This window comes from Malurus melanocephalus, unplaced genomic scaffold, assembly GCF_030028575.1.
Source record: "Malurus melanocephalus ecotype Western Australia unplaced genomic scaffold, MMel_1.1 scaffold_35, whole genome shotgun sequence".
NCBI classification, from domain to species: Eukaryota; Metazoa; Chordata; class Aves; order Passeriformes; family Maluridae; genus Malurus; species Malurus melanocephalus.
Genome location: NW_026623267.1, coordinates 825,294 through 838,188, shown reverse-complemented (window position 1 = coordinate 838,188; position 12,895 = coordinate 825,294). Strand labels below are relative to the sequence as shown.

The 12,895-nt window shown below is 34.0% G+C and overlaps 1 protein-coding gene across 3 annotated transcripts in view; it reads left to right on the top strand.

Moving 5' to 3' along the window:
- Positions 1 to 12,895, top strand: part of GRIK2 (glutamate ionotropic receptor kainate type subunit 2) — a 358,136-nt gene that overhangs the window by 110,737 nt on the left and 234,504 nt on the right. For all 3 annotated transcript variants that reach the window (XM_057364086.1, XM_057364085.1, XM_057364087.1), the window contains exons 3-4: positions 8,576 to 8,743; positions 12,631 to 12,888. In XM_057364086.1, the coding sequence (XP_057220069.1) occupies positions 8,576 to 8,743; positions 12,631 to 12,888 (426 nt within the window). The remainder of the gene's footprint in view (positions 1 to 8,575; positions 8,744 to 12,630; positions 12,889 to 12,895) is intronic.

The window sequence follows — 12,895 nt, the reverse complement described above, 5'->3', positions numbered from 1 at the left end:
TGGTAACAGCCCAGTGAGTAGCATATAAACAGAATAAGGCTTTSATGAGGACCAGTGTAAGACTATTTCTGTAAAATGCAAGTATCTAAGTTTGTGTATTATCTTCTTTAAATATATTTTTGAGAAAAAAACTTCCTTCATGGACACTGAGAAGCTTCTTATCTGGGCATTGACTGTCTCTAGAAAAAAAAAACAAAAACAAGGGAAAGAAACAAACATGTTGTTTTAAGACAATTTAAAACATTTTGTYAGCCAAAGTGAGGAAATGCATGTTTTAGCAAAATCTCCTGAGGGCATTTTTCTAGTCAGACTTAATTTATTATTTTGTTTCCTTTTGTTACTGTGAATCACRAGAGGATAATTATTATGTGAGTGTWATAATTGCATTGATATTATCAAGTGTATTCTGTAATACATTGTTTAACATGTCAGAGAAAGCTAATGTACATCCCTTAATGTGGGAAGAGTCTTATGGATAATATATTCTAACACTGTAGCTGAAYGTGTGCAGGTATATTGTTATGTTATCTGTCATCTTTATTCGTGCTCTATTGATGTTCTGACTGAAAGGAGTAATATTCATAGAGATGCTATCAAATGCAGTATTTTTAAAGTATACTTCATATTTCAACCTAGTAATATTTTTAAAGCTGTATTTTATTTATTAATTTTTGAAGCATATTTGGAGCTGTGCTGATGAAAGGGAAGATTCTGATAGGTGTTGTTTATTGTGTCTGGCTTGAAGATGTTAGAATTCATTTAGAATACATTTAGAATAATTTTGAAGACACTTATCATTTTTGTGTATTTAGATTTTAAAACATTTTTCACCAGTTTTGTAAGGTAAGGAAACTTTGTTCAAATGAAATCCAGTTATTCTTTCCTCGCATTATTCCTTATTATTTCCCCTGCATTTAAGAAAAACAAACCAAACTCTTTCTCTTTTGATATTTCACAATATCAATATAAACCTAACATTGATTATTTAGTCTGTTCTTTATTGTGCAATCAGAAAATATACAGTTTTATTTATCTTAAATCAGTGGATAATTCAAATCCTTTTTGGATTTGAGCAGGCTTTAAAGATGTCAGTTTCATGTAACTGTACTAAAATATCAAATTGAATATAACATAGATGGTGAAGCTAATAGTTCTATGTGTTTTACAATGCAAAATTTTTATAGTGCTGTGATCATGCCTTCATACACTGATTCCATGAATGCCTTCAACAGAAATTATAACTCATTTCAAAATATGTTAGATTTTTCAATAATTGTGCCTGTATTGCAATGTTGAGATGTTTTGGGATGAAATATTTATTTTTAAGAAAAGCTTTTTGTCAAATATTGTGCGGGAAATCAATAACAATGAACATAAACCCCTGAAATTCCAGACCCTGTTTCCTTCCTRCAAACCCTGTGTGCACTTGGAATGGATAAATGTTACTGCTGAAGTGTGCTGTCTTTTTCCACAGTGCCTTATCCACATAAAACCAGCTTCAAAGTCAAATAACCAGCATTTTCTTTGTCAAGTAATCCTTTTCAACTTTTTCCTCTTGTGAGATTCAGAAAGCTTTCAATATAATTTTGAAAAGAAGTAATAAAAACATGGTATGGTTCAGATTCACACTACTGTAKTCTAAATCTCTAATTCCATAAACTGCATTACTTTATGGAAAAAATTGTAAAGAAGGAATTTTTTCATTCATTTTGAACATCTTGATTGAAAGTGATTCAATTTCTTAAATCCTGTTCCAGACAGAAATAAGTGGCTAAGAGGTAATTTTCCTCTGTATTTATAGGAAGCGGCAGGTCTAAGCTGTCAACCTTTTAGGAGTTCTTTGAACCACCTCTGTAGCTTTCAAATCCATAACAGAAGCTGAAAGAGGATTATCAGTACAGTGCATAGCAGAGTTGATTAGGGTGAAAATGCCTTCAGCCAGCAGCCTCAATCAGTCACTGTGGCTCAGCACCTTCTGTGCCTCCACCTCTCAGTACMATCCGTGCCATGTCAGTGATATCAGGTTTTCTGGATGAGCCTCTTTGCTGCTTTCTGGCTACACTTCTGTTGGAGAAGTGCAGTCCATTCACACTTCCAAAAAGCCATCAGTTCTGTCTCTGTAAATGATGTCTATGGTGCAATATCATCCTCTGAATTCTCAGTAAAGTGCTTTTGACATTATTTTCTCCATGTAGTACCTCCTTACGGAACCATCGGCTCTGATTATCAAATGGCCAATTTCAAAATTGGAACATGTCASATATATGCATATATTTTAATGGTGTAATTCCTGATAGAATTTCTTGCTTTCTTGAAATATATTTTTTGGAAAACTTGTTTATMGCATATACCAGTTACTCCTTTCTGCCAAATTTTCTGGTTAATTAAACAAAACCTGTCTGAGTGTTCATGATTTTTGAAAGTGAAATAATCAATTAAAAGAGAAATTTCTATTTGTCATATCAGGATTAGATCTGGGCAACATAATTATCTTAGATTGGAAATATTGATATGAGATGAGGAAAAAGAAACAAAATATTTTCATTCCTATAGAAGTTCATATAAATTTAGAAGCAAAATTTAAATATATATGCATATATATTGTGTTTTCAAAATAAAATGATGGGAAGAAATATTATTGGGCTTTAAATGCAATTGTTCTTCAGTCTCTCAATCCCATTTTTAATGTTACTTGAGACGGAGGTTTCCATTACTATACTCAAGGAGTTACTGCATCATTAAAAAAATAGTGTTCATGTCACATGTGACTGATGCTAGTTTTTATAGTGTATTCATAAAGACCTTAATAAATGTCAATTAATTTGTGCAGATTGGTACATGATGATAATATGACTATTATGATAAAAATGTATATCTGTTAATAACTAGTGTGTATGTGTGGAAGACCTCTATCCAGGTAGTTTGATATTAGAAAAAAAGAAACTTAATTTTATATCTTCATACAAGGAAATTGCAGTTAAAATTAAAATTAAGATTAACATTAATGTTTCCATAACTTTTTTTACACTGACAAAGTTATGTGTCAATGATTTTGTGTTTGAATTTTTATATGTATTTTTTAATATTTAAAAACTATGAAATTTTAAATCAGCTTATGTAGTTCATACACTTGCAATATTATTAAAACCAGTTATTTTAGTCTAAGTAATTTCAAGTAGTCTGTAAGCTTCATTTGGACTGATTATGATATGAGATAATGTGGCCTTCTGTTACATGTTTAAGGATTTGATTTTTCAGAGGGCACAGGTTGCAAAATAGCTTGTAGCTGYAATTAGATAGCTTTCATTTCTAATGAAACAAACAGGTGACTGTGACTGTACTAGAAACAAAAGAGGAATTCTTTGATTTTATATTAGCCAGACTTGCTATTAGCTTGTTTGGAGTCCTACTTGCATACTTTTAAAGCTTGCTTGAATGAGGATTTTTTCAAGTAGGTAACAGTGGCTCAGGTTTCATGGTATGCTGCTATATCAAAAGATCTCTGAGTGTAAGAGGAGGAGAGATTTCTTAATAACTTGTTCTGGAACTCCTGGTTATCTAGAGATTTGTGTAGTTAAGCAATTTTCTACTTTCTGCTGGTTTTTGTCATATGTTGTACAGAGATGATAATACAAAACAGACAAGATGGTCATCTTCCATGTGGACCCTGTTGTGGAATAGAAGTGGAAAGCTGAATAATTCAGAGGGTTAACANTGTGTAGCAAGCTGACTTTTTTCCCCTCTGGATTTTGTGTTTAAGAAAATTATTTTAAAATTGGGGAAAAAATCGATGACTTTTAATGAGAAATGTCAATTCTACTACACTTTTTTGATGGAAAATGCAGACTTTTATGTTTGAGTTATTTTAGGACTGATTTTTTTTGACTTGCATAGTTATAAGCTATTTTAGATTTTCTTTTTCCTTGGAAAATTGTAAGGATATCTACATTATATCCTTTTTGGTAAAATATTGCTCTATCTTTTTTTTTTTTTTTTTTTTTTTTTTTTTTTTTTTTTTTTTTTTTTTTTTTTTCTGAAGAAATTTTTATTCGATCAGTATTACCTTGCTGATTGTTTTTCCTCTATTTTTTATGGTAAAAGAACTTGGTCATATATGTTTTTTTCAGTAGAGACAACTGATGAAAAATCCTAGTGGATTTCAATTACATTAACTGCAGTTCTTTCATATAAATATTAATAAGAAATTTGAATTATCCCAGATGTCACTTCAAAGATGCAATATGTAAAGGATAGTTTTCAATGGTTCATGTTTATCTGGCTTGGATTGGCATGTCTGAAATATTCCTCATCACTGTKATTCTTCAGGTGTTGATCACTACTAAAAATCTAGTGAGCTTTTGCTAAGTGGTTGTTGTGACAGTAAAAACTGGAAGTGCTCAGCTGTACAGCATCACCTACTGTACACAGCCAATAAAACTTCATGGGCTCCAGACTGAGCTGCAGATACACGATCCCATATTCCTTGGTGTCACTGGGCAAACTGCCTTATCATTAGCACTGTAACTGAAAAACCCATGTATGAGACCATTCAAGCAAGTTAGGGCTTATATACACATTGTTTTTTACTGCTTCTAAGTTTTCTGTCTCTGTTTTGAGGTAGTAGTGGAATTTCAGYCTATTCCCCCTGGACGTGCTGCTGGCTGTATCTGAGGACTAATGTTTCTAACTATCATGGGTCTATAAGCTCTATCARAAATACCCCACATCCCAACACCTGCATTTTTCAAGCTGTTAGACAGAGATAGGCATTGGTTTGGCTGCTTGTCCACATACCAATGGCAAGATTTATGACTCTTCTGTCTGCTTATCTAAAGTCATGCAGTGCATTCCTCAATTTGATTATTAAYAAGGCCATCCTGAATACAAAGTAAAGCAGCAGCAAAGAACAGCCTGCTTGGGAGGGAACAACATGATACAATATGCCATGACAGCTTCTGGAAAGCACTATCCTTTCATAATTAAGCATATCTGAACTGGAAAGCCAATTCTTTTATTTTCCATTTTATAAAAAAAAATGGAATGTAATTGATGTCATGTCTCCCAGCATTAAGCCAGTGGTTTTGCATGACATTGTCTTTAAAAATACTCAACATATTTTTTTCCTATTATTTATATACTCAGTAACAAATATAGGAATACAATAGTAAGTTTAAAGTTAACAAATAAGTTTCTATTTCTTATGCAACAATGGAAAAGCACTATTTAAAACTTTTCATTCTTGCCCATGCTTGAACTCATTTATGTGCCTTTGCTGAGAAACCTGGAAACATCTAATGCATAGACTTCCAAGCACTCTTAAAAGGTTTCTCCATCTGGAGAATGAGGATCTGTTTTTTTAATATATTCTAACATTCAGAGTGCAGATGTACATGCGTCTAAGCTCCCACTCTTCTTAGGCTGAATTCAATTTGAACTGTTTAGATGTTCAATTAAACAATGGTGTTGCCCCGTGTGTTGTATCAGGTTGGCCAAAACTGTTTTCACTACTGAGGAACCTGACATTTTCAGTCATTTTACWTGTCAGTAGGACATGGTGTAATTTGGAGAACCAGTTGATTTAAGTCTCTTARTTTGAAGGTTAAGATGAACCTACACCTGCCAGCATCCAAAATATTTTACTATATATTTTAYCAAACTGAAATGAACCTCGTGGGTTTTCAGCAACCTACAGGTTAGAAAATAGCTAGGAARCTTCAAATATATAGTCTAATTTATATTCCTCTAGGGTTCTTATTTTAAATGTCAGCGTGTACCTAGTGTAAAATGTGAAAATACTCAGGAGCAGGAAYCAGAAGATATGTTTTCCTTCCTCCTAGCAAAATATCCTAATCACAGAACAATGGAAACAGGTTATTCGAGTTCCCTTTTCCTTAGGACTGGGAATACACCTTGAAACAGACACACCATACAATGCCAGGTTTGGGTTTTTTTTTATCACAGGGACAGAGATTAGGCCAGTAAGTGAGGGAAGAAACCACTGAATGGTGCACATGGGTAATTACACATCATGGCCACTCACAGGAGATACCATCTTCATAAAATTTTCTATCTGATGGGCTGTCACTAACATTAGGAATTACCTAGATATGCAAGGTCAAAACAATTTTTTTTTTTAAATTTATGCTGAGAATAGTGGCTGCACCTTTGACAAGGAATTCCCTGTTTCAAAGATATAGAAATCAGCATAATGAAAAATRTAAGAATAAAGAAAGAAGATTGTATTGAGCTTCAGACACATTGAAATTACTGGAGAAATCTTCCAATGCAAAAAATTGCGGAGGAGAAAAATACTGTAATGTAAATTTCTCTTTATTAATCCATTTCATCTTAGGATATAATTTTTTTTCCATAATTGTTTGTGTGATACTGTGATAGCTATTGATTTATTCAAATATATTTGAATAACTGCCCTCCACATGCCTTAGGAAAGCCTCTGAAATCTATCTTAATTTTCATTTTGTTTATGGAAATGCCTTTTAATTGTCTCTGAATACGTAAATTTGCAAGTTATTATGAATTTTTAGATTTCTGTAGAAATGCTAAACTATTTTCTCCAAATCAAAATACTATCATCCTATAAGACACCATTTGAATTGCAATGTTTAGATTCTGTAAGTTTTAGCAGCACAAAATCTTGTCTGTTAAAATATATTTCCCCTGAATAGAGCACTCCATTAACTTCAAAAGCAGCAGGTTGCCTTCCATGTTCATGTCCCATTATTGTGCAAATAAACATGGTCATTTTATTGAGTTTTATAGTGTACTAGACATGTATTTACTTGGATATTATCTAAGTTKCTTTAGCTTTAGTGCCTGCAGTTTTGTTAGTATGAGTTACCAATTATATATATATATTCTATGCCAAATCAGTTTGGATTTCCCTAGATATTTAATTTTTTTTAAGAGCCTGCCTTTCCCATCATTGCCTCTTTTCCAGTTTGAAGTGACTAATACTTAAATAATCATTAGTCACATCTTATCTCAATGGTTAGGGCTTGTGCTTTTAAAGTAATATTACGTKAACATCTGCTCCTATGGCTCTTGCCAGAAATTAAAGGCTCATCCACAGGAAAAATGGTTAACACCTCAGTTCTGTAGTGAGAAATGGGTTACAAGAGGCAGGAGATTTGCAAACCAAAAAAAAACTTTTATATTTAGTACTATCAGTAAATACTAAACACGCATGTTTTTGCTTTACCAACAGTTTATCTATTTGGTTACTCACAGGACTGTTTACAAACTGATGGCAGTTTTTGAAGTTCAGTTTGGTCCAGCCACTGGATATTCAGATTCTKAGAGCTTCTTGCTGAGAAAGTAGCTGTGCTGAATATTTTTTTTTTTAGACAATACAAGTCCAGATAGCAACATTGCTTTGAAAATGAATAAATACAGTTTAGGAGAGAGTAAATGAATAAATTTTTTTTTGCAAAGGAACAATGGCTGGCTTAATTAGTGATCCTGACATGATGGCTGTTGTCTGTCCATTAATTTTGACAGATGGCTGTTAACATGAGCGCTGAAAGGACCATAAGGATGTTGGTCATTTTTCATTCCATGTCACCACAGTAAGGACATATCTTCAAATTACTTTTATTGTGACAGTATCCTTGGCCTTTCCAGATCCAAGAGTAAATTATATTACACCAAAGTATGTACAAATTTACATTCCATGGATAATGATATCTCATTAATGAGAAAAGCTGAAGCTCAGAAGTGTCTTGCAAATATATTTGCTTTCTTTAAGATTAAGGTTGGCTCAGAAGAGTTCTAGAAATTGTTTATTATTTGGGGCATATCCTACTCTGGCTGCATGTGTTATTTGGGGCTGCTTTCATTGCACAATAGAGGTTATGCAGGGTATAGTTGCTTGCATTCCTGTATTTACTGAGAATAAAGTTAGTATCTACATGCAGGTCAGGGCAAAAGAGAAGAAATTTAACCTTTTCCTCAACATATTTATCAGTTCAGGCAAACAAACATGCTAAAATTTTTCTACATTTTCATGTTTGGAGGCAATTTGAGGCATCTCAGTTCCATGCTCCTTTGTATGTTGTATTTCTAGTGAACTGTACAGTTCAATAATCATGTTTTGTAGGTAAAAAGAATCTGGGAGTCTCCCACCTGCCACACATACMCAGGTCATGGAAGATCTGAAAGGGYAAATGTATTCATTTCAAGTTTAGCTATATAAAATAATAATTTTAGTTGTAATAACTAGGTAATAATTAATTATTCTTCATCCCTCTCCTAATTTGCTTCTAAATTGTGTGGTTAATGTATAATGCTRCACTTTTTTGTTATACACAATACAAAATGAGTATTGTATGGGAAAAACCCAACAGGTTTTTCTTAAGGTAAGTTCTACTTGATGCTGATTTATTTATTATCTGACTCAAAGCTCATCAGAATTATGAGTTCCACTGTACCAGGTTTATTAAAATAAATATTTCAGGCTGATGAATCTTCTCCAAAAGGATGATTAAAGATGTTATTTTATGCCCTTTTTAATTTTTTAATTAATTTTTTTTTTCTTTCATCTTTGTCCCTCTCCCAGGAGGCATTTTTGAGTGTGTGGAATCTGGTCCAATGGGAGCAGAAGAATTAGCCTTCCGATTTGCTGTGAACACAATCAACAGAAACAGAACTCTTCTGCCAAACACCACATTAACATACGACACCCAAAAGATAAATCTCTATGACAGTTTTGAAGCATCCAAAAAAGGTAACCTCTTGCATATTTAATGGTTTTAATGGAGAACTAAGACTCAGTTCACTTACCTGAAAAAATGTCTATCCAATGATGCCATATGCAAGGAAACTGTGACATTATTGTCGCTGGCATTAGAGAGCTGCTTTATTAAAGGCTGTGATGGTAACTGCTGGACAATTACATTGCCACCTTTGCTCCCACTGACCCTATCTAAAAGCTATTCCCTCAAATATTTAATWTCTGAAATAAATTTTGCTGAACATTGTGATTAGGATGTTTCTGAGAGCAGCTCCTTTGGAGTGAGAAAACATTGTCCCGATTTTATCCAGTAAAGTGCTAAGTTCCCCCAAATTCTACTGAACCAGGGATTCAATTTTAAGCATTCAACCATTTTAACCATCTTCACAAGTGCCTTTATATATTTAATCATGTTCCAACTTCAAAAGGGAAGTAGTAGTTGTGATTTCGTGCATCTGATATCAGCATGGCATAAAAATAAGCCTTAATATTGTCTGTCCTTAACACTAACACTATCAGGTGCATGTCTTAGCCTGAGTTAAGCTCTTCTCTCCTAACTATAAATGATATGKTTACASAAGAATGAAAAGTTAAAATTAATTKTSAACATTTTTCYTTAATTTAAARATCTTTGATTCTCAAAAGAAAATCCAGATTTTCAGATTGCTTTACATTTAAGTCAGGGTGAACAGATACAAGTTTCAGCATCTTTCCAATATCCTAGAAAGTTCAAACACCAAAAAGTTCAATATGTATTTACAGAAGAAAGTACAAAACCTCATTTCTAAACTCAGTAGGATGGAATTTCATGCTGTATTGCATGKTAATTAAAAACTTTTTAAAAATAARTTGAAGAACTAATTCYATACGAGTGTTATATGCAACGAGACAATAAGAAGAGTGAAAGAACTGGAGGTCAGCCTGTGTTTCTTGTGACAAATTTCTAGTGTAAATCTGCCAAATTATCTGGTCCCAACATGTCTCTCCCAGGAACTGAAGACAGAAGATTTATACAGATTTATACTATAAGGGATTTCTGGTCCTCTAGTCGGCTAAGAAGAGTGAAAACATTTGATAGCACATTAGAAATTGTACATRAGGAAAAACTGCTATGTCGTGATGAATGTACATGAAAGACATCTTAAAAGTGGGATTTAATGCTATTGAAATATTTGGTTAGAACTTAAGGGAATATTTTTTTCTCTTTTACTATAACATTAACAGAGTTAATCTTGCTAACTTCTTTTATCTGTTTATTTGACAAATAAGCAATTCATATATAGGGTCCTGTTAGGGGTGAAAAGAGAGTATCCTTATTTGCACAGAAATACACACAGGTTGGTCATTAGAAGATGCTTTGATTTATGAAAAAATTATAGGCTAAATATTATGCCTAGCAAGAAGGTTTCTTTGCAGAGTAGAGTGTATGTATGGTGGAAGAAARAGACAAAAATACACTTTTAKCAGTGTATCTTTRGGTTGTTATTCTAGTGTTTAGGAAGATGGATTGAAGCAGATTTTGAGAGAGACTACTCTATTCACTCTACAGTGAGTAAATTGGCTGATTCTTAGTTCTGTTTCCTTCATTCTCCTTTCCTTCTCAYCTTCCCAATTCAACTGCTCCCTGACTCCTGCACAACCTGACATGTGAAATCTAATGGGACTGTTTCTCCCCATTCCTGAGGGARGATGTTGAGAGCAGAACAATTTTTCTGAGATATTTAATTATTTCCTGAGAAAGTGAAATTACTCTTAKTCTTTACTTAAGGTTTGTTAGCCCAAATATTATGTTGCCAATTCTTGTTAAACTATAATYGCTGAAGTTAGAATGACAACATGCTATTGATTAGATATATTAAATAGATTGCATATATTCATTTTTCTCTCTTGCATCTTGGGAGAGAATGCAACACTTTATTTATAACTGGTCAGGCTACATCAAAATCTGTGTAATCTTCTGGTGCTAATAGSTTTTTGCATCATCAATTTACAATTCAGACAACTATATTTGTGCTCACAGGTGCTTTAGTTCAGAATCAAAGGCTAAAGGTTAACACRAAATGGTTCATTTTCTTATGATGGATCCAAACTAGAATTTTAACAATGAGGTTTAAGCATTTGACTCATTTWTGTGGTTCATTATCATGTCCATTAGTGAGCAAGCAGGCACTGCATCCAAAATAGCCTGTTTAGACCTCTYATTACACATACTTTTGAAGTTGAATATGGATGAAATATTAATGGATTTTTAAAGGTACTATATGAAAGAGCAAAGGAAGGCAAGATGATATTTCCAAACTACTGTTTCAGTGAAGAATGATGTAAATTCAACAAAATATCCCTCAATGTGCTAGGAAAATTGGTATGCTTCTGATAGACCCAGTGCCATATTAAATCACGTGTGAAGGCATTGCATTATTCAAATCTGAGAAAGAGAGAGGAAAAAAAAGTCCATTGAAAAGCCATCTGGTAGCTATTGCTGTTGTTAGTGATCCCATTTACTGACATTTGCATAAAGCTTGTTGATTACTCTTAGGAAGGGCAATATTAGCATAAATTTTTTTTTATTGAGCTAGTCATTTAGGCAACACACCGAATAACAATGAAGATCCTGTGTGTCTGACAAGTTTATTTAAACCACCGGTGTTCTGCAGYAATAAAAAGGTGTGCCAGCATAGTTTCTGGAATGCACTTGAAAGTCTTAGCAATATTTTCAACAAGTTGAAAAGAATGAGGACAATAAAACAATTAATTTTGAATTGATGAGAAAAGCAATGCAGCAAGATGCGTTTCTACTTCTTGTTTCCTCAGCTGTCAGAAACATTGATGGTGGAGTAACAGAATGAATCAAACCCCATACAAATACTCAAGTCTAGTTTGGTTTTCATTTCATCTTCTCTATAACAAATGAGTTGTTTTCCTTCAAGACAGAGTCTGTTGTTTTTCAGAGCTGCACATTCATAAAGGTTTTGCCTATGGTAGTGAATGACTTAGGAGCAAGGCATGRGCCAAAACTCTGGTCTTCAGTATTGACTATTTTTTCCTGCCTTCTTTTTGGCATGTCCTAACTAATATTTAACAAGATGATACTGGAGTGTGCTGGGGGAGATAATACAGACCAGAGACTGCTAATGAGCAGTATAGGTAGGGGCATCCTCTATCAGAAACAGGAAGCTGAGCCACTTGAACCCAGCAGTATCATGTCAGTGATTCTCACGGATGGTTTTACACACTCATGCAAGTACAGCAAAACAGTGCATTTACAGTTTTTAAAAAGGGATGCTGAACTTTTTCCACTAATAGACAGCAATTTAACTTTAGGGRAAATGTTGTACTAGTCAACATGTCTACCTTCAGATACAAAAATTCAAATGTCCMTTTCAATGAAATTAACTCTGTGCCTGATAATTAACTAGAAGTTACCTCACATGTAAAATTTCTGAGTGATTAGGACCCCAGTAGAAATAGTGTTGGTTGATTGAGGAAGAAGTTAACACTTAACCTAGATTAGGATAGTGCCATATTTGACCCTCTTCCAAATGTAAGGCATGTCTAAACATAAACCTCTTTTTTTTGTCCGTTCTTTTCAAAAGACACACAAATGCTGGCCTTTGTGACTTCCACTAACATGGAAGTGTTTATTAAACCTAGCTGAGCATTATTTAGATGTTAAGAGTCGRTATTCATTAGTTTGCAGAAAATGCTTGGAAGCCAATTCCAAAGTTGATATGTGCAAGTGGAAGTGTTCCACAGGAAGGGAGTTCTGCCAGTAATGCAGTATATTTCATGGAGTGCCTTTTGTTTAATATAAATTGTGCAATACCTTCTGGCACACTGCCTTTTTTCCTCTCATCATTGACAGACTTCTGTCTCCTCTTCAGCCTGCGATCAGCTGTCCCTTGGGGTGGCCGCCATCTTCGGACCATCCCACAGCTCCTCAGCTAACGCCGTGCAATCCATCTGCAATGCTCTGGGCGTTCCACACATCCAGACCCGCTGGAAACATCAGGTGTCAGAYAACAAGGACTCCTTCTATGTCAGCCTCTATCCAGATTTTTCTTCCCTCAGCCGTGCCATCCTTGACCTTGTGCAGTTCTTCAAGTGGAAAACAGTTACTGTTGTTTAYGATGACAGCACTGGTAAGGC